Raw genomic sequence first — 21,646 nt, 5'->3', positions numbered from 1 at the left:
AAAACGCCAAAAAAGAGGGGAAAAAAAAAAAAATCAGCTTTCTTTGTTTAGAAGAAGCAGCAGAAATGGAGGTTTACCCTTCAGAGAGGTACTTGTGCTGAACTCCCTGCTGCATTCACTCGGCCTGTTGATTACCGTTTGTCGTATTTTAGTACCCGAGGTGACTCAACGAGGGGTCGAGAGGAGGGTTCAGGCTTCAAGGCTGACGAACGCACAGGATAGCACTGACAAAGGGTGGAACTGGTTTCTGTGGATGAATTGCTGCACGCTGCCGTGTACCACGTATGAATGAACAAACTGATGAGTGACCCGAGTCTCCATCTGCCTTTGGAAGTAAGGTAGCTGACATGTTCTTCCAGATGTCTTCATTGGGAGCAGTTCTGGAACGTTACAGTGAGAATGAGTCCTCATCATCCCTGGACGACATTGTTGATCTGCCTCCATCTGGGCCCAACCCGGCTTACCCACACCAGATCCATCTCCTTCAGGTCGCCATCACAGTTCCATGATGTTTTGGGCCGACGTTCGTTTGTGTTTTCCAGGTGGTGTCCAATTTATGGTGGTAGGCACACCATGCTCTGGCTATTTGTAATGTTGTAGGGATTGATGTTGTGGTTTTGTATTATAACCTCTGTTCTCAGGTTGCACTGCATTGACTTCTAGATGGGTTGGAGTCTCTGAAATGAGCCTGTAATTATCTAGTTTCGTGCTGTACAGTTCTTGCTGATGAGCCATGATAAGTGACACTCTTTACTTGGTCAGTGGGCCATCGGTAACTGCGATTAGTCCATCTGTGTTGGTTCACTTTGGTTTTGGAGGAGCTGATGTTTGCTGCTGCAGATTTAACCTTTAAGGGCAAAATTCAGCCTGAAAATCCAGATACTTGTTTCAAGACTTTCCACATTTTCTCCTGCTTTATACAACATACAGTCCAGACGTCAACAGCTTCACTTGCTAGCTTTAATATTGTTGAAGAGCTTCTTAAATGACTGAGAAAACTGTATTAAAAAACAAAACAAAACAAAAAAACCTCAGCAGGAACAAGCAATAAAACATGTTTTGGTTTCCTCTGGCTGACCTGACCTTTTTTCTCCAGTGTTTTTGAGTTCAAGTCTTGATGACATGATCTACCTCATCTTTAGGGACAATTTCGAATGTATACCTGTTAAAATAAACCTCTTTGGTCACTCAGAGTTCAATCTCCCTGTTGTGCCTTGCTCAGCTGAACAGGCCGTCGTGTATCTAAACTCTTCATTAAGTCTGGAGTGAGGGGAGTGAGCCATCTGCTTCACTGATGACTTCTTTTACTACGTTTCTCTTCCGATCAGCCGGCGTGGCGGCCTTTTCCTCCCGTCACAGCGCAGTAAACATGATGCTATCATCCCTCGGCAAACAGAAGCCAACTACCCTGAAAACCCAGAAAGCCTTCTGTCCTCCTCTCCCTCCCTCTCCTCTTCCTTGAGAAGTCCTTTCTGTGGGAGTATCAATAACAGCAGCCTAAAGAGCTCGCAGGAATATCCTCCACTCTTTATCAAAGCGTTATGGCTGTCAGGCAGGCGAGAGCTGGCACCAGCACGCTGCTCGTAAAGACAAAATGGTGCTTAAAAAAGAAGCCCAAATAATGTCTCAATACAGGCAGCAGTTGCTACGGAAACCCATCCACCATCTATTTCCTACTCCTACCACAGAAAAAAAGTACGTTTACTAGCGAAAGCACAAGCCTGAGGCCAGCAGCGATCCCAGGGCTGAGCGGGAGGGGAGGAAGGGGTTAGTAATGGCGGCGGGGTGTAAGTAGCATTACACACTAGAGGACCACTTACATGCTGTTTTCACAGGTGGTGCATGATCTGAAAGTAAACATGCCAGGTTACACGTACACACATACAGGAAGTGATGCAACACTGACACTTTATGATAACAGTGATGAATGAGAACATGAGAATGAAGACATGAACACTGACGGTATCAGACAGCACCGCGCTTCGACATCATGTCTCAGTCAGGTGTTAGTGAGGCGTGTTCAGCAGCGGCAACAAGAAAAAGGGCGACACGGAGGAATGGAGAGTCAGATTTTTACACGTAACTAAACATAAATATGCGACTCATCAAATCTAAAACTTTTGGGGGCTTTAAATCTGCGTCTGCATTGCATCTGCTCCGTAACCTGTTGCACATCACATCGATGCAGAGCACGAGAAGATGTACTGCCACGTTTGTCCTGCCGTTTCCTCCGGTTTTAGAATGAACCAGTACCAACATGATAGAAACCCCATCGCCTGGTGACGGGCAGCAGGCTCTTATACAGACTACATCTGAAGCTCTACGCAAGCATAAATCATCATGATGGTTCTGTCGACACTCTGGTGCAACACAGCGGTGCAGCACCACGTGTGAAAACTGACACACGTGGTGCTAATGAGTGTGGATGTTAGACAGAAAACCAGAGAGGGGGTTGCTCACGTCAAAGACCCTGGGAGTGATTTGGGGATCGGATATTATAAATACATGTCATCACCTTCACACACGGAGCCACGGCCACCGTTAAAGCCGGATCTTCTGACGGCTGCACATGTCACATGTCCGGAGTCGAAGCAGCAGCAGGACAAAAGCTGCGACTCTCACATGAAGGATGAGGGATAAAAGAGAGTATGCGTGTGGGGGCTCGTGGACCAATCTGTAGTCTGAGCAGTGCACACAATAGACAGCTCTGAATAAGAGCTCTTTGTCGTCATGACAACTCAACGTGTGGCACAAGGAAATGAGGCGATGGCGGTGGAGAGGTGAGAGACTGAGTCCATTTGCTCGTCTTGTTGCTGACTGACAATCACGGCAAGCTGTCAGCGACCCCGACAGACCGAAGTGCTCGTCTTTATAAAGTCTGGCATTCAAATGAAGGCATTGTTTGGTCAGAGTCCAGCACGGTGAATCAGTTTCAGATTTTGGAGACTTCAGAGGTTTAAAATCGCTCAGAGGAATCTTTAAGGTCAGAGGATCTCATTTATAAATGTGCACAAACCAAATCCGTCTCACCGTTCTGCACAAATCTGAGACTCCTTCACATCCAAACAAAAGTCGACCTCTGTGACCTCTGACCTGCAGGCTGTTCAAGGCTCAGTGTGTTTCTCTCTTCCTGTAAAGCTTCGGGTTGTTTCCTTCTTTCAAGTGTAAGTTTAAACATAAGAGAGAAAGATTAAATGGATGAGAGACCTTTGTGGCCACAAGGTTATACAAAAGGAGTTAGAAGTGTTCGAAAAATGTTTTTGAGGTACTTTGAGGTACTTTCAACGTCAATCTGCAAACGAGAGAGCTGTTTTTGTACCGAGTGCATGAAAAATGCAGAAAGCGTTTCACTCGCTGTGGGAAAAACACAAAGAGAGACAGCTCCAGAGGAATAAACGCTGCGGCGCCCGTCATACCGTAGTCGGTGACAGATTTCGGTGCTCGCTGCTCTGTATCGGTGTTCCTCTTCTTGTTCTTTGACTTCCAGGCGTGGTAAACTTTAAGCCGGCGGTGGAACTCCTCTCTGCAGGCGGCCAGCAGCTCGATGTCTGGAGGAGACAGGATCAGAAAATCAGGCAGAAGAAATACTGACAGCTTCTGCAAATACATTTCAGAGACGTACATCGATTTGAAAACTGGAGAACCTGAAAGAACCGAGAACTTGGACGAATCTGTGTAAAAGTCATATTCAAACAGAGAACCATGAATCTGACAGGAGTCTGAACCCCGTCGCTATGGAAAAAGCAGTGCTGTCCTTCCGATTTCATCAACTCCACCATTATATTTAATAATAGTTAATAACAACATGCACTGAAAGCTTTGGTGATAATTACATATTGAAAGTGGGCTGGTTCTTGTGCACCGCTACTCTGAGCACTCAAACTTTACACAGTTCGCCTCATTCACAGTTTCACACGAGCACTTTTTCGCGGCTCTTTTTATTTAGGTGCTTACTAGCTGACATTCAAACGCATTCATACTCTGATGCATTGGAGACCAATTTGGGGCTGGTATCTTGTCCATGCAGACTGGAGCCGACAGGGATCGAACCAACAACCTTCTGATTAGTGCTGGCTGCACATCTTCCTCCAATCAGCCACTGAGTCATCAGGTTTGAGTTCAAGTCGGTGTTAAAATCCGAGCTCTGTTCTTACTTAAGTGGGGAAACCATTTCTTCACTGAGCTGGCTTTCACTGTTTCTGTCATGTTCAATTCAATTCAATTTTATTTATATAGCGCCAAATCACAACAAAAGTCGCCTCAAGGTTGAAACAGCAAAGAGGGTGAACACAAACTGAAGCAGCGCACGGCTGACCGATTCACTGGTTCAGACCTTTTCTGTGGATGTCCGACATCCCGTCAACCGGGCTTAATTCTTACTGCATAATCACAGAGGCTGCAGTGGACCAGGTGCTGGGAATCCATATTAAACAGAGGTTACCTGACATTAAACTCCCTCATTCATGTTTTCTTGAGGCAGCAGACGGTGTTTGGCTAAAGGCTGTATCAAATAAAGGGATTATAGCCTTTTAACAGGCAGACACAAGTATAAGGACGAGTAGCAGCGACCATAAGACGTAGAAGGTCACTGAAATCCGGGCCTTGGATGGCAGACGTGACAGGCCCAGCGACAAGATCGCCCTCAGTGACTTCCCCGCTTGTTTCCTAAGCATTTAGGATGAGAAATTCTCCACAGGGTTAAAGGGCAATCAGGGCCATGGCCACTAGTCACCAGCTGTCAGAGAGCAAGCACTGAGTGAAGGTTGGTTTGCTTTATCTGTGGCTGTAGATTTAAATTCTCCAGCTGGTTTGGGTTGCCTGATTGCTAACATTTTGGAAAAACAAATCTTCTCTGTGGATTTTTATGTACATAGATGTTATTTATGAACTTTTTAGGGTACAATTATACAGCTCTCTATGTCCACAAACCTTTGGCCATAAAAAGTACAATTTGTTGACAAAAAAAATCCACATTATTGAACCGTTAAAACTCACATAATTAATATTGGCAGATGGACCAACTTTTGTTGATTCCCCCACACACGGCGCTGATGTTCATCTCAACATAATCAATGTAGTGCGCGCGCCCCGAGAGAAGGCAGGCAGCAGCATTAAGCACACATTTCATCTGGACGATTCAGATAAATGACTTCAGTAATATATAAAGAAAGAAAGGAAATAAAGAAAGAAAAACACACACATTCAATTTATCATCCAGAGTGCGAAGGCTAACACCAAGCAATGAGATGCATAATGCACACTAAGTGCTTAGGTAACGCCAGACGAACAAAAAAAACATCCTCCGTTTGTTGAGGCGAGCGGAAACCTCTGCAGAATACGCTGCGTGTCAACAGGCCCTCGACGCTGGACTTTTTTATTCTGCTGCTCGTGATGATCCGTAGCTGTGGACGTGATCGCATCAGTATGCGATCCCCTCCTCTGTCTGGGGAGGTGAGCGGCCTGTTAAACGCTGACCGAGTCATTCTATGTGTTTATATGCGGCCGCCCGCAGGCGACTCTCAGCACATTCATTTCAGAGAAGCCGGCGGGCGTCGACCCTCCTTGTCCCAGTCCTCCACGCTTCCTGCTGCGTGGATAAGGACAGGTGATCTCTGAGGTTAAACTGAGAAAGAAAGAGAGGAAACAGGCGGATATTCTCCTCTTGGCTGTTTTCTTTAAGTTTCACTTTCTTTTATAAGTGAATCAAAATCAAACCAAGGATGAAAGTTTGTTCGTCCACTATCAGAGTCCCCTGATTGGATGTTCCACCTCCTGTACATTGAGATAACGGCTTCAGGGATGGAAGACATGTTTAGATCTTAGATAAAGCAGGAACTGCTTTGTGTATTGATGACAAAAGCTACAATTTTACAGCCGTCCAACTCAGCAGTAACACCTCAAACAGGGTTCTGAGGCTTATTAGACCACTTTCTTCCTATTGTCCAGCTTCTGGTAGCCTGCTGAGGGGCAAAGCCAGCACCTATGGCCTCTTTATCCACCAGTTGGTATGGAAGCTGAAGAAAAACTGGAAGCCTATTAAGTCAAATAATTTCTGAATGGAAATGCCCAAACACCTGAGACAAGCTTTCAGCACCGTGGTGGAGGGATGATGGTTTGGACACCTTCCAGTCACTGAGTGGACCATGAACTGTATATCAAAGTACTCTATAGACACATGAGGCCATCTGTGCCACAGATAAAGCTTGGACCAAACTGGGTCACAGAGAAGAACAATGATCCCAAGCAAAGCAGCAAATCTCCAGGAGAACGGCTGAAAAAGCAAAGAATCAAGGTGCCCCAACAGTCCGAAGTCCAGACCTCAACCTGATTTAAACACTGGTGCAGGACCTTGACAGAACTGGACATAAACAAATCCCTGCAGACCTCAATGAACTGATGCAACACAACATTAAAGGGTAAAAATTTGGCCTTTTATGGTAGAAGAACATTCCTGCTCTTGTCCTTACAGCTAAACCAGCAAATCAGCCAGAGCAGCAGTTAAAACCAGCAGCCTCGCTGCTATCATTACGTAGTAACTGAACATATTCCTTAAAAAAAGACCTATATAGACATATTATATCTGTATTTGTTGCCTTTGGGTCTCTTTCCTGTCTGTGCAGGTCCAAATATGAAATCACACTTTTTTTTCCTCTAACATTTTTAAATTATATAACAACAATTCAATAACAGTCAAATTTGGCACAGGTAACACATTCTACATATTCTGGATAGGATCATCAGCCGCTTTTTAAATGTCAGTGTAAAGGTTGAGTAGGTTCGACACTCTGATATGTTACAGTGATATCACCTCGTACTGAAATTCTTCTGTTTGACAAAGCACCTGCTACAGCTGTGGTATCATCACGATGAGTTTGGCTAAAAGAGTTGTCCTCTGTTCTGCTCGACCGGCAGTTCACTCCCACACGAGAGAAGTGGTCATAAAATGAAGCGGCGTTTACAAAAATAAAATTAAGTGGTGTGGAAAGCGAGCGGTGGCAAACAATTCTGTCAAAGCTGCCCATTTGCTGGAAACAAGAGGAGTGAACTCTTCACTCAGAACAAACAGCCTTTACGACCATTTAGCTATTCTCAGAGCGAGGACAAAGGAAGACCATGGGGTCGATAAAAATAACAGCGGTCTGTCTTCTTAGGGAGTGTGAATACAATCAGCAATTCCCATCAGTGTGCCTGTCATTGCACCGTTAAAGATCAGATTTCTATCCAAGCGCGCTGATAATGGAAAAAAGTTTAAAAATAAAAAATCAAAGAGCTCATCCTCTGAGGAGTATGAACATTCTGAGAAAATTAGGATTTTTCAAGTCTGTCAGTCAAATTGAGCCATTTTAAATATATTTCGCCTCACAGCAGTGCTGGAGAAATGTCTACCGGATCCATTATTAATCCTCTGAGGACCAAGAACAGTGACTTTAAAAAATTTAAGGAGAGTCTGCTCAGTTTCCAGAAGAAGTCCATCACGAAAGTAGCTTTAAAGTACCAGTGAGAACAAAGGAACAGAGAACATCAAATTTAAGGAAAATGTGGACATGAAGCTCTGAGTTTAACATAAAGTTTAGGAATTTTAGAAGACAACAATGGACATTACAGGTTCATTAAAATCTAAAAGGTTCAACCTCTGGGAATATGAATATACACAGTAAATATGTCCATTACATATTAATACTTCAAGGCAAGGTAAAAAAAAAAAAAAGGTTATTTATATCATTTACAATCTTAATCTCTAATCTGACAGGCTGAAAAGTTGGAGTTGAAAATCACAGATTTCTGGTGATAAATTATTAAAGAGATCTTATTTTGAAAAGCACTTCTTAAAAGGCAAAGTCTGGACTTGATTCTCTCGACAGAGCAAAATGCACAAGGTCAATGCATGAAACTAATTCAACTTGAATGTGGCACCAGGGTGAAGCTCCCACTGTGTCCAAAATGGGAAAGATTCATCCTTTGGGAACGTTAAGGTACTCAATATGTGTACTGTCAGTTATCTGAATAATTTCCTTGCAGCTGTCAAGCATCAACCTCTGGTAAGTGGTTCATCCTCTGAGAACGTTGACTATCCAATTAAAAAAAAAAAATTTAATGAGTGAAAATTTGTCTTTGTAACCCACAATGGCACGTAGAATGTCTAGTTTATGCTTGGGGAAGTGTGGATAGCCATTAAATAATGTCAAACAATTATCTTTATTGGAAAACTATCAGCGCAACAGTAAATAAGAAAACACTCACCACATGAGGTATTGATGGCGTCACGCAGCTCAGCATACTTCCACTTGCTCAGCTCGTACTTCTTGGTGCCCGCAGCCGCCTTGGACGCCTGGACCTGCGGACCTCTAATACAGGAAACAGAAGAAGGATGCAAGAGGTGAGTGACATAGACCCACAGCTGAGAACTGTGGGGGACCGTCAGCAGGTGATCATTTCCACCGACACCACATCGGTGAGTTTACTGAGGGGGTCGCTGTTAGGGTCATTAAAGGACTGTGCCATGCACCCAGTTGGATTCTTCATAGGTTTTCCATCCATCCATGATATAAAAGTCACAAATTTATTAGGGAAGAAAAATTTACGAGTTGTTCTTATTGTGCGTATTAGTCAATTATTTATTTATTTATTGGCCTACATGGTTACCTGCCTCCAATCTACACTGGCCCCTTTACATTGTTTGAGTATCTGACTGGGCAGGTTTCGGGTTGGTTTCTGTTATACGGCTCTTAAACTTCAATCTAGTGTTTCCCAGAAGTCTCTAAGAATTTGAAACGTGATAGCCATCTATAGATGCGAATTGTTTCAGCAACCCAGTGAAGAAATCAAATTATCAAGTCTTTGTTCAACGTACAGGATGGGATCATTTATCTCAATCTTAAAATACTGAGACAAACTTCAGTCATGTTTCAGATTTTAAAAGTCCTGAAAAGAAGCTCTTTGTGAGGAATTCTGGATCAGGTCCATTGAACTGAGGTTATTAGGTTTCTCTAGCTTGTGCAGATATAAGATTAGTTAAAGTGGTGGCTTCAGAGGCAAAGGATGCTGCAGACCTGCAGAACATTCATTTATAAAGACCTGCAATTCTGTAATTAATGGTTTTATTATTATCTGGAACTGATCTGCTAATGTTTCATAGTGTAATCTGTAACTAAGAATGACTTAAGTTGCCAGGTTGTAGAAAAAACCATCCAGCATTAAAGTTTGATTTCCATTTTAGCTTTTGAAAGCCTCCAACGGGCCTGTTCGACCATTAATCTTCAGTAAAGGAGCCGCAGGATATCTGGACCTAAATCCCATTTATAACTGCACACTTGATGGATTATTGCGAGGATCAGATTTTAATGATTTCTTATTAACATTTATAATTTTGGGTCCTGGAGATAAATGATCGCACAGCCCAACAGCGGCATCTCAGAAAAGAAAAATAACGCAGGGGAAGGTTTTCTACATCCAGGCAACTCAAATGTTTTCTTCTTTTTTCTGATGTGTGAAGCATAAGTGGGACGGTTATTGATCATTAATGAAGTTATGGTGTACAGAAGTTTGGTTCATATTTCAACCGTTTGCAGTGAAACATGGCTCACAGCCGCTGGAGCCCGGAGGTGGATATGTTTGCCCAAAGCAATGATGACAAAAACGACTGAATTGATGGAGATGAACGGCCTTAACTTTTGCACAGAAGTGATGACAAACCACGATTTGTTGGCCGGATGTGTTCTATAACGCCTGATTGTGACTTGAATAGTTCATTAGGGTGCATGGAAACACAGTCAGTGACGCATCCCACATAGTAAACTCCACCCAGGTGAAAGTCACCAGGTGAGACAGGAACCAGTTTTCCACGAGGAACAGAAGCAGCGCCACGTTCTTTAAACAGCTGCTGGTTCATTATGAACGTCAGGGTGAGGAGGACTGAGGGTGTCAGACAGCAGCGTTATAAAGAAGGAGAGGACCAGAAGAACAGAAGGTGTGAGTACATCATTAAAATGCATGCTGTTTCAGTCTCTAGGAAGCCACACAGCACCTCCATTGTGTCGGCGTGTGGCCGCCACAGCGTGACGGCTCGCTCTGTTAAATTATGAATGACCGTTTGACAGCAGAGAACAGCGGCTACCCTCCAGCTGCTCGCTCCTCTGCGGCGCTGCTGACAGGCCTGATTAATCCGTGACCTGGATTTGCCCTTTTTAGAACGCCGGGAAGTTGGAGGCGGGACCCTGCTGCTCCTCTAATCCTATTGGATCTCATGTTTAGCCCGAGCTGGGCCTCAGACCCGGGGTTGCTGAGCGTGTTTTCACAAGCACGTGGTGACTTTGGCGTGCTAAGTGGCCAAGCGCTGCAGTCACCTTCTGCCCCTGCTTCCTGTCGCCAATTAACCGCAGACAGGCGAACACGGGAAGCAGGGACTGGCACGGCTTCAGCTGACATCACTCATTCACAGCAGCGGGGATGCTGACAGGAACACGGGCAGAAAACAGCGTATGCTCGCAGTAATCTGACGGGACCGGCAGTTTAACCTGCTATAGGTTAAAGGTGGAATAACTCTCTGTGGTGGAGTTTCAGGAGGAAGAATTTGAACTCTAAATCTCTATTAAAGTCATGGCTTTACATTTTTGGGCAGTAAATCACTGGAACTCGAGTTGCTCCTTCAAAGGAGCATGTGTTTCAAAGTGTGTTTCAATTGTGTTTCATCTGCAGAGGTAATTACAGAAAAAAGCTGTTTGTGTGGCTGAAGACAAAGATCTGGAACTCTGTACTGCATGCTTTCCAGCATTAGGATCAAAAGGTGTACCACCTGAGCAGCACCTGCCGGAGCACATGCACTGTGTCCTTATCTCATAGGTCCAGGTTTGACTGTGCTCTCAGCTGTTTGCTACGCATCACCCTCCTTTTAACATCCAGTCAGAGACCAAAGAGAAAAACCTTGAAGGAGATTTATTCGGCTCATTCCCAGCTCCATGTTTTTATTCCTGGACTCCAATAGAGCAGCCCTTTGGTTCATCCTCTGTTTGCAACATTTTAGCTCCTCCCACTTTGGGCCAACATTCTTCTGACTGGCTGCCCCTCGTTAGAGAGTAAGTGGGTGGGTTTTCTAACCATATTAGACATATCGCCTCTATAACATCTTGAAGAGACAATATTCAAATTCGAATTTGAATTTAGAAGAAAAAAAACTGTTGGAAATAAAGCATTTGGACCCTGTTTTAAAACAGCGCTTTGAGAGAAAACAAACTACTTTTTATTTGCTTCCAAAAATCCAAAACATCTAAAAAGGTTTTCTTAGTAAATTTTTTTTTTTTTTAAAAACTAGGAAAATATTTACATTTCCAAATAAATATTATTATCATTAACATATCAGGACAGTAAAGAAATTTAGATCAAAATCATTTTGTCTCTGAAATGATGAAGTGAACATTTCAACGTTTAAAGCTGAGCTGGACTTTTAATAAGCAGCAGCATAAAATCCTCCACTAACTCTGCATTTTTCTGAAAGTTACAGCTTTTATCTGTAAAATCTTAAAAACAGGAGCAGCTGGAGCCTCTGCGGCGGCCGGGCGATGGAGGCGGGAAATAACAGCTGGGTGACATTTAACGGGCCACGGCGTCCCCGTGTACACGGCCGACTTTCAAAATCACAAAAGAAAAATAAATCATGTTCTTTACAGTGGAGGCTAAATAGTTATTATTAACCCTGTAATCAACACTGCTCAATTTACTTTTGATCATCAACAATCAAAAAATGATTCAGTTTTAGTTTTTGTTCAATTCTCATTAAAATTTTCTATTAACTTTGATCAAAGAGTGAGTTGATTGGTCATTGAGGTGTGATCCACATAGACTGTTTCTACCCACCGAGCCAGAAGTTCGGACATTTCCCTCGCCATTTCCTCCCTAAAAAGCACGATGTTAGGATAAACTGTTAGTATGCTGCCGAGACATTTACTACAAAATACTTCATCACCATCTTTTTCCCTAAACAGGGACAGCAGGTAAGTGAAAGGAAAACAAAGAGAGGGTTAAAAATGAAGAAGAAGAAGAAGGAAAAACAGAAGTTGGTGTTCATGCACTTCGATTTTTAAACAGCTGAAACTACAACACGACAACACTTGTTCACACTTCTCGTAACTTCACAGATGATCAGAAACGGAGGAGAAGCTCATGCTACAGTCACACTGTGTGCAGTGATCATGTGATCTCGATGCCTTTAAAGACCGGGAGCAGGTCTGCAACCACTCAACAGTCAGTCTGCTATTGGTCTGGAACTGAATGTGGTCATGTGATCAATAATAACTGGGATAAATCTGGGAATATCGCAAGTCTGTTGCTGTTTGCATACACAGAAATTCAATTCTGCTGCTTTCACACAGGAACATAAACATCCGAGTGGAGTCTTCTGTCGTTGCACACAGCAACCATCTAAAATCCTTCTTAAACTGGTCTAAGAGTGACAAACCGGTATCGGTTGGAGACATTACTGGCTACAAGCGAAAGATCCCGTGAGAAGACGGGAGGAGCATGTAATGTAAAAACTAGCAAATCGAACATGCAGAGCTACCTGCTGGGCGACGCCGCTGAATGAAGGAGCAGCTAAAGGTAGCTTTCTGTTTGGAGACAGGTCGACTCCCATTAGGCTGAGACATCAGAGACCTCAGCTTCGACCAATTCTTTGTGGTATTTTCACTCTAGTGTGACAGAGACGTTACTTGTCCTGTTTGTTACAATTAAACTTTCTTTTTGTCCACGTTATAAAAAAGGTCCCTACGGTGCCGCCCACAGCTCGGCTTTCTGACTGCAGAAGCTCTGAAGCCTGCGAGCCTGCAGACCTCCACCTTCATCTGATAATTCTTCTCATTACCAACATGATAAGCTTGTGCACGGACGACCTCGTTCACTTCAGAAACATGTATTCATTATGTCGTCTCTGGTCACACGTTTAATGGTCCGAGCCTCCTCCTGCGTGCGAGCCATTAACGACGCTCCTGTGATGTTTACACGAGTCCTTATTAGGCATTAAACGGAGGAAGGTGAAATCAGGCAGGAAGCAGCTGCTGTAGTTAAAAGAAAGCAAAAAAAGGTGCAGCGGGCGTCATTATGCGGCCGCTGAGCCATTAACTAAACGCTGTCACGCTGAGTCCAGAGGTTCAACTGGCAACAAATCAGAGGCCATGACAGTGACGCCTGCACTTCCTTCCTACTCAGGTGCCCTGGAGCCATGAGAAGATGAGCTTAGCTTAGAAAATAAATGACTTAACTTCACAGTTATTGAGCATGAAACATGATGCGGACTGCCAGTACAGCTGCTCTGAATCAAAACGCACACAGCCGACACATTTAAGAGAATTTAAACTTCCAGAAGACAAAAGGAGAGAAACAGGAAGTCAGGTGAGAGGAATGGGAGGAAGGAGGCAAGGATGCCAAAAGAAAGGAGGTGAGGGAAAGGAAAGAGTACATGTTTAAGTTCATAACTGACACTTTAATGTCTTTCATTTGGATCTATGAGCTCTGACACAGACTGATGTGTAGAAACAACCACATACAGGGCCTTTAACTCACTCGCTCTTCTCCAGACATCTCAGGCTGTAAATCAGCTGTTTTCTCACACAGTGAGGTCAGGCGTGTTTACGCACTCACGCTTTTTGTACGTTTTTGTAGGTGTTAAGTACTTAAAGAAAGACATCCTCCAAGTTTTATTCTTTTAAAGTCATATTTTTATGTCCAGATCAACCTGAGATAAAACTGATCATGGCAGCCCTGCTCAGAGGTTTCAATGTCTGCCTTTGATTCTTTTGTCTGAATGTCTGTGATGACTCTTTTCTTCAAATCTACATCTTTAACACTGATGCATGTGCAGGTTTTACTCGGTGATGTGGAGAACAGAACCCGAACAGAGAGGCCGGGTCTACGTGGCCGATCCACCCGCAGTGCAAAGCTCTGTGACGCAGCGCTCTAGGGAGGTCAAACAGTTTGATGTAGCCACTAACAAAGCCGAGTCACGGCGTGAAGCATCAATTTCAACTTTCAGAGAGACGTGTCGCTTCAGGCTAAGTGAGAAGAGTGATCGAGGCCAAGGCTACACCGAGTGCTTTATGTCTGGATTATCATGTGAGCTGTGAGCGCACGGCGGCGTCGCACGGTGCCCTGAAGCTGTCTGAGGCGTGTGGTGTGACAGGAAACCTACATGGTCAAGCTCTTGAGCTTTGGGGAGGCAGCAGCAGCGGCGGCAGCGCTGTAAACAGAGGATTACAGGATTATAACGGAGCAGCAGAGCACAACATAACAAAGCAATCAGGGAGGCGAAGGTGATTCCTTCCCCCGAGGCTCATCAGGAAATCATTCTCCTTCCAAATTGTGATCTGAGGACAGGCCTCAGATTCATCAAACTCCTGAAAGTCACACCTGAAGGAAAACTAATCTGGACTAAAGCCTGCTTTCAGATGCATCTTGATGATCTGGAGGTGAAGTAGAGGTGGGGCTAGAGAGCAGAGATTTTTGCACATTTAAGTTTTCGTTTCTTTTTTTGTACAGAAGATTAAAATCACCTGAATTACCTCTCGATGTTTTATTTCATCTATGCTGCAATAACTAGCAGACTGACCTCAGCTGGCTGTGAAAGCCACTTCCAAATCAATTCTCCAGTTAACCTTTGACCTCTGATCCGTGTATGAAGGGTGACTTATTCCTGAAATGTTACTGCACTGAAAGTTAAAGTCTGAAATTGAACCACATGACTGCAGATCTTCAGCGATGAGCGACGTGTTTCTGTAAGAATCTTTGTGACCAACGTGGCAGCTTTTTTAAAATTATCCTTTAAACGTGTGAGTTCTTAAAATGTTATTATTTTGTGCATTAAAAAAATGAGCTGAAGCTTCTGCTTTTTTCCCCCCTTTGTTTGGTAATTATTAACGTTTCTTTTGATTTCTTTTATTTAAAACTGTCTAACATCAAATATAAATATCAGTATATATCAATGAAAATACACCAATATTACTTATTTATTAAAAGTAATAACACTTTTAGCGTTTCCAGGTTTATAGCTTTTGAATTATTTAATTACAGAGTATGGATCCTAGTATAGATCTAGGGGTGCATGTTTGGAGTATTTTACTTCTACTTTGTCTCTTTCTATGGCTGTAAGGTCGTAACCCTCAGAAGTCTGATAAACCTGAGCCTGGATCGAGTTTCTGGTGGGTGAGAATCAAACCTGGTGCTCATATCTGGATTTAAATGTAAGTTAATAAAAGTCACTGTGTTCAAACTGATGCATCCGTTAGCTGGAATCAGAGGGCAGAGCCGGGCTGGCAGATTGTTACAGCATGCAGAGGGTTTGTTATGGTTTGAAAGGTCAAAGGTCAGGTGTGTGGGAGTGAGGGGGTTAAATTAAAGGGTTAAGAATCGACGGGTCTTACGCTGATCGCTCTGGGGACGATGGAACTGAGGAGCCGTTACTGAGAGGAAAAAACAAACAAAAAGAAAACAAAGAAGAAGAAAATGATTAAACTCAGGATCAGAGGGAAACGATGGTTTCTCCAGGACGAGTCCGAGCGGCATTCAAAGACGTCTCCGTCCCGTGAAGACGCGTCGCAGAGGGTCTCCTTAAACTCAGGCTTACCTGCGCAGGCCCGAGTCGTTGGCCACCTCCTCGGGGATGAGCTCAGCCTCGCTCTGGGCGATCCTCAGCGCCAGCTCCCTGTCCCTCCTCTCCTGCTCCAGAACAGCCTGCCGAGCGGCCTCCTCCTCACGCTCCGCCTGCAGCTGCAGCTCCATCTCCATCTGCACACACGCCGAGCACACACACACGCTCTCGTTCAGTCGCAGCACACCTGGCGCATCTCCGCCGCAGTTAACATATGTTCACGACTGGAAGTGCTGCTGTAGCCAGCTTTCAGTTCACTTTCTGAACGCTCCCACTTTGTCAACCATCTGCTGGTACGAACATGTCTGCCAGCTTCGTTGCGGCACGGCTGGCGTGCGATGCTGCATCAGCGCAGGAAGGTTCAGCTGCTCATGCGTGCAAACGCTTTCAGCTGCAAAACATCAGAAAAACTGCAGCAGCACACAAAACGACTAATTGCTACGTTCACCTGGTGAGGAGACGGGACTCTTAGAGATCAGGATAGACGCCATCTGATGTCGCAGTGTGGCGACGTCAGATGGCTTGACAGGATGGAGTAAGGCGGAGGCTCATGCAGTTACAGTGCTGAAGGTAAATATGCAGCGGTGACACAAACGCTAATAGATCTCAGCTTCAGCACTTTATTCCGCTCGTGTCAGCAAACATGCCGACTTTTCATCAGAGACTTCTCTGATGAACCAGAATCCTCTGGTTGATTTTCATGGTTTCACTGCAGCTTGGAGACTATTTTGAGAGTGTTTGCAGACCAGGTTCATACAAACTACATATGATTCTGGCAACTTGCTGGTTTTTGCAACTGATTTCACCGAGCAACCTCCAGCCACTTGCCACTGACAAGCAGGATGCGAATTTCAGAGTCGTGTCATTCCGATGCTGAATAATAATGAAAAAAGTAGCATTGACAAAAACCTACAGGAAACCACTTCCTGCTCACACCAACAAACATGCTAACATTTAGGCCTTCTGGCCTTCATCACAGCTCCTCTGAAGCATCTCTGACAAATCCAGTTTCAGGTCTTCTCATCCAACATTCCCATTATTCCAGAGTTTTTCTGTGCATCTCCTGGTTTTGCAGTTTCTCCCAGATATCCTCCATCTGCATGAGCCTGAAACTTGCTGGAAAACGTGCCTCAGTGAGTTTTGTCTGCACAGAGTAGTGTCTGCACAGACACGCTGAGACGCTGCATTCATTCAGCTGTGTGCTGTCAAAACACAGAACGAGGAAAACAAACACGAATCGAGCTGTGTGCCGCTCTGTGGGTGCGTCAAACATAGGTTTTCTTTTTTTTGTGTTCAGTTAATAATAAAAATAATAATCAGTTCAAGCTTCCAGAATGAATAACTCATTATCGAAAAGTTGTAAAAAACAAACAAACAAAAAACCTACAAACAACGCCTGTTTTTAATCACAGACGATTTTCATCAAACCTGTCCGAGCTCGTCCATCAGGACACTCTGAACACGTCTGCAGGGAAACAGGATTTAGATGGCACAGCGTCACCAAAATGATTTCACACATCGCCGGCCTCCTGCAGGTTAGCACAGGATTGCAATTTTATTGAAAAACTATGGAAAAATATTTAAATCATTAAAATAATGACTGCTTTTAGTCTTTTTGCTGTAACATCAAACCAAAGCAAATTATTTTTACATTTATAGAGTTTATTTCGATTCCTTAGTGCATGTTCATCTTTTTTAGCTCCTTTTATTTCTAATAATCAAAATAAATTTTATTTTGTCATCATTGATTCACTGAAGCCATTCTGACGTATGTGTGGGCAAACCTTCCCAATCTTCAGAAGAAAGATGATGTCATCTTCTCCTGATTGGACGATCATTATGAAGCTTTGATTAATCAGGCAGCCGTTCGTATCACTGCTCAATGCTAACACAGTCCAATAATCACCGACTGAGCTGCTCATTAAAGCAGGAACAAGGGGTGGCAAACGAGGGGCGGCGCTAAACTGGATGATTAATGCTCTGGCTTCCATTTTCCATCATGAATCAAGGGAAACGGCTCCTTGACTGGCTAAGGAAGGTCGCAGGGATCTGAAGGCCATCACTTCATTAACTGAAGTTCATCTTTCTTTAAGATGTGGACGAATTCTTTAGCCTTCACGTTTTCCATGCGGTAACTCCTCTGTGAGGCCACGTCGCAGTGCAGCAAGTTTTGTTCACATGAGACCACTCCAGGAATATTCTGAGTTTAGCAGCTGCAGATTTATCCGCAATACTCATTTTAATTTATTACACAGCTGCCTTTTGTTTATGTTCCTGCTTCATGGTGAAACATTTGAAGGTTTGGAGCCAACAGACCTCAGCTGGATTTTTAAATGCGAATTCAGTCGTCAGCTGCTTCAGGGACAAGTTGGATTTAAGAGTACTCCACATGCTGTTTTAAAAAAAAAAAAGAGTTTTAGTGTTTTTCAGTCTGTTTGTTTTGGACCAATTAAAGTGCACACCTGGAGAAAAACCTGAGGAGCTGCAGTGGAGAGGCCGATGTCTCTGTTGCTGAAAAATGAAGCCAACACTGAAACAACAAAAGGTGCAGTTTCTCTAATGTCCACTTGAGGCTCCAGCAGCGAGTCCCACGTTAGCATGTTCAGCATTACAGCAGAAATAAAAAGGTTCACAGCCTGCTGTAAAAATCAGCTTCAGCCTCTGTGGATCGTTTCCTCCTTTCTCACAAACCTCCAAGGGTTTGCTTTTTTAGAAATCACCTATTTAAACCACACACATCATCAGTGCCCGGCTCATATTGCATATAAGCAACAACAAAAACAGAAGAAAAGTCTGTGACTGAGTTTATGATGTGTGTGTATGAAAAAACACAGATTTAAGTCAACTTACTTCTGATTGGCTGCCCGTCATAAAAACAAGGTTTGAACAGCAGGTGGGTGGAGTTTCAAGGTCACTGCCTGTACAATGACACATCTGATTTGATCCACTGCATGCAAGTTTGACCAAATTCTGACCAACAGCGGAGGAGCAGCAGTGATCTCTGTGGACGGAGGATGGACGCCTCGCTGTGTCGAGCTCATCGATCCTTTGACCAGCTGAGCTAAGAACAGTGACACAATGGCTGAATGAGGAGCAGAATGTGCTGCAGTAAGACCCCTTTGATTTGACTCTGATGGGTCATGTGATCTCAGCATGTCACTTCTAAACGCTTCACATTCAGATTGACGACCCAAACTTCACAGCGTAGAGGATCCTGAGGCCCGATAAACTCGGCAGCGCGACTCGTGAAAATTCTGAGCATTGCGAACGTGCTGAGAAGCCCAACAGCTCCAAGTTGATGGAAGTGCAGCAGATTTGTGGGTAACCCAGCCCAGGGGATCTGGGCTGCCGGCCAACAGCTTTGATCTGAACAGCTGCCGAAATCTGCACTTGATCCGGGCCAGGTCGACGCCCCGGGGACTAAGAAGGCACCAGCCGCCACGGCAACAGATGGGCCAAACGGAGATGTGCTAAATGATAAACATAAAACCCTGTGACCATAAAACCCGCTATCACTCTCTCTCTCTCTCTCTCTCTCACACACACACACACACACACACACACACACACACACACACACACACACACACACACACCATCTGCAGAGAGCGCGAGTATCAAAGAGCAGATTTTGAAACCTGCACAGTCTGAAAACACATGACGCACATGTTTGAAGCGTCACAGCCGCCTTTAAAAGCACGTCTGACCCACCTGCAGCCTCGCTGACTCCGCCACACCAACAGTTTCGGTCACAGAGAATAAAATTTTCCTCCGCGATGTCAGCCATTGCTTTGGACATTTTAAAGCTTCAACATTAGCTTGAAGACATCAAATTCAGGGATTTCAGTTAGCTACAGCCACCTGTCAGTCAACTGACAGGTATCTGCTGGGATTAAATCAGGATTTCTCCCACTGGTCTTCTGCAACTTCCTGTCTGCTTCACCAGAGTCTGTAACCCACTTTATTCTCATTCATATTCAAAACCAAAAGAACGACCACGAGACATCGGCTGCTTTTTCTTCTTTTAAGTTTTAGTGCTTCTTCTCTTCATCCTGTATGCTGCATGCAGGGTTTTGTAAAGCGTTGTGGGACGTGTGCGTGTTAGCGATGTTACATAAACACATTCTGGTTTCTTGCTCTGCTTCGGAACATCAAATCTTTATGATTTCAACAAAGCTACACCCTGATAAATGTTTTAATCTACAAAAGGCTATTCAGCTTGGTACAAGCGTGGCTCTTCATGCAGTATTGCCTCATTCTGCAGCTGTTTGCTCACACAGAGCGACTTCAGCTCCTCTGCTAACTCGACAAAAACCACAGCTGTTAAGTTCGTCCAATAATTAATGCTGCAGTTCATTTAGTGGCCACTCGGGGCTCCAGAAGTGACTCTGAAGCAGTTAAATGTACTAATAAACCATCCAGGAAGTCTGTGCTCGAGGATATTATCTTTTCCCAATCAGCAGATATCTCTGCGACGCAGTGTGTCCACCAAGTTAACCAGCCTTAGCTGATAACTTGATAACTTCACCCTCTCACTCAAACATAGTCATTAATGGTTTCATATGTCAACGGCCATTCAGAGTGTGTGCTTTTGTGACAGAGAGTGGTGGTGACAAGGAGGCAAAGATAAAAATCCGCTATTTGCAGACAACCCGGTTCATCACTTGCTTTTTTAATGCTTTAATAATTAACACGTCAGCCTCAATTGCACCTAAAGTGGGACTAAACTAGCTCAAAACCCCTAAAACTCCTAAACCGCGCTGAGCTGATCTTAGTGAACATCCTCTCTGTGACACAGAAAGACAGAGAGGACCATTAGAGAGTGTGATGGAGAGAGATGAAGAGCAGCCGGGTTCCTGCCAGAACAGCCAGAAATGGATTAGAGCAAAAACAGAGCTCCACAGGAGGGATTTCAGGGCTGTAACTCAGCCGTACGGCAAAGACAAATCTGTGAGGATGGAGACACAAAAGCTCCGAGCGCACAAAACTGCTTCACATCAAGCCCGACTGCTGGCCTTAATTTAAACCGGAGAAACATTATCTGCAGACATTTGGTGAGTACACCCGAAACATAACCTTGTTTCTCTCTCACAGAGAGTAACTTAAGGTTATGTATATAACCCCGGTTCTCTGAGTAGCATGAGTGAGTGTCTCACTATGGGAACGCCTCCTGCGTGACCTCATCAGAAGCTCAAATACCATTACGGTATTTGAGTGACGCCCATTTCAGGAGGGGCCAGTGCCTCCCTATATAATAGGCTGACATAGCGTCAGATGTCATTCAAAACAAGCCCACCTCTTCCTCGCTTCCATAGCAAGAAGGGCGGTCTGGTGAGACACTCACTCATGCTACTCAGAGAACCGGGGTTATATACATAACCTTAAGTTCTCTTTCATAGCATTCGTTTCGTGTCTCACTATGGGAGAAATACTGACTCCCGGATTGCCAGACATGCCTGTTAAGAAGACAACTGTCCCCAACAGCACTTCACAGGGGAGAGGCCCCCACCCGGGAAGAACCTGCACTGAGGACTGAATGTGCTAGGTTAGGTGCTGTCACATCTAACCTGTAAAACCTAGCAAATGTATGAGGTGAGGTCCAGCATGCAGCTGCACACACCTCCTGAATAGAAACTCCCCTAAAGAGAGCCCATGAGGTTGCCAGACCTCTAGTGGAATGCGCACGTAAGCCAGCAGGGGGCTGAAGGCCCCTGCTAGTATAGGCCAGGGCAATTGCTCCTACTATCCAATGGGAGAGGCGCTGTTTAGACACAGGCTTTCCCATATGTGGTTTAGCCCAGGACACGAACAGCTGGTCACTTCGTCTGACACTCTGGGTTCGGTCCATGTAAATGCGCAGAGCACGGACTGGACACAAGGTATGCAGCCGCTGTTGCTCCTCTGAGGAGAAAGGCGGTGGGCAAAAGGCCGGCAGTTCCATAGGGGAACATGTGCCGACAACCTTCGGGACAAAGGCAGGGTTGAGCCGCATACTGACCCTCGTATTATCCGAGG

At 44.4% G+C, this 21,646-nt stretch overlaps 1 protein-coding gene across 9 annotated transcripts in view; it reads right to left on the bottom strand.

The window, feature by feature from the left end:
- Window positions 1-21,646, bottom strand: part of LOC308396545 (unconventional myosin-VI) — a 159,072-nt gene that overhangs the window by 12,264 nt on the left and 125,162 nt on the right. For 4 of the 9 annotated variants that reach the window (XM_080881937.1, XM_080881934.1, XM_080881930.1 and 1 more), the window contains exons 28-34: window positions 15,608-15,768; window positions 15,405-15,443; window positions 14,177-14,224; window positions 11,851-11,889; window positions 8,242-8,345; window positions 3,417-3,548; window positions 1,821-1,847 (exon numbers count right to left, since the gene is read on the bottom strand). In XM_080881937.1, coding sequence (XP_080738063.1) covers window positions 1,821-1,847; window positions 3,417-3,548; window positions 8,242-8,345; window positions 11,851-11,889; window positions 14,177-14,224; window positions 15,405-15,443; window positions 15,608-15,768 — 550 coding nt within the window. The remainder of the gene's footprint in view (window positions 1-1,820; window positions 1,848-3,416; window positions 3,549-8,241; window positions 8,346-11,850; window positions 11,890-14,176; window positions 14,225-15,404; window positions 15,444-15,607; window positions 15,769-21,646) is intronic. The other 5 variants (XM_080881932.1, XM_080881931.1, XM_080881933.1 and 2 more) reach the window with 5 other exon arrangements.

This window comes from Rhamphochromis sp. 'chilingali' (assembly GCF_963969265.1).
Source record: "Rhamphochromis sp. 'chilingali' genome assembly, chromosome: 5".
NCBI classification, from domain to species: Eukaryota; Metazoa; Chordata; class Actinopteri; order Cichliformes; family Cichlidae; genus Rhamphochromis; species Rhamphochromis sp. 'chilingali'.
Note: the sequence above shows the minus strand (reverse complement) of the source record. Positions and strands in the feature narration are given on the sequence as shown.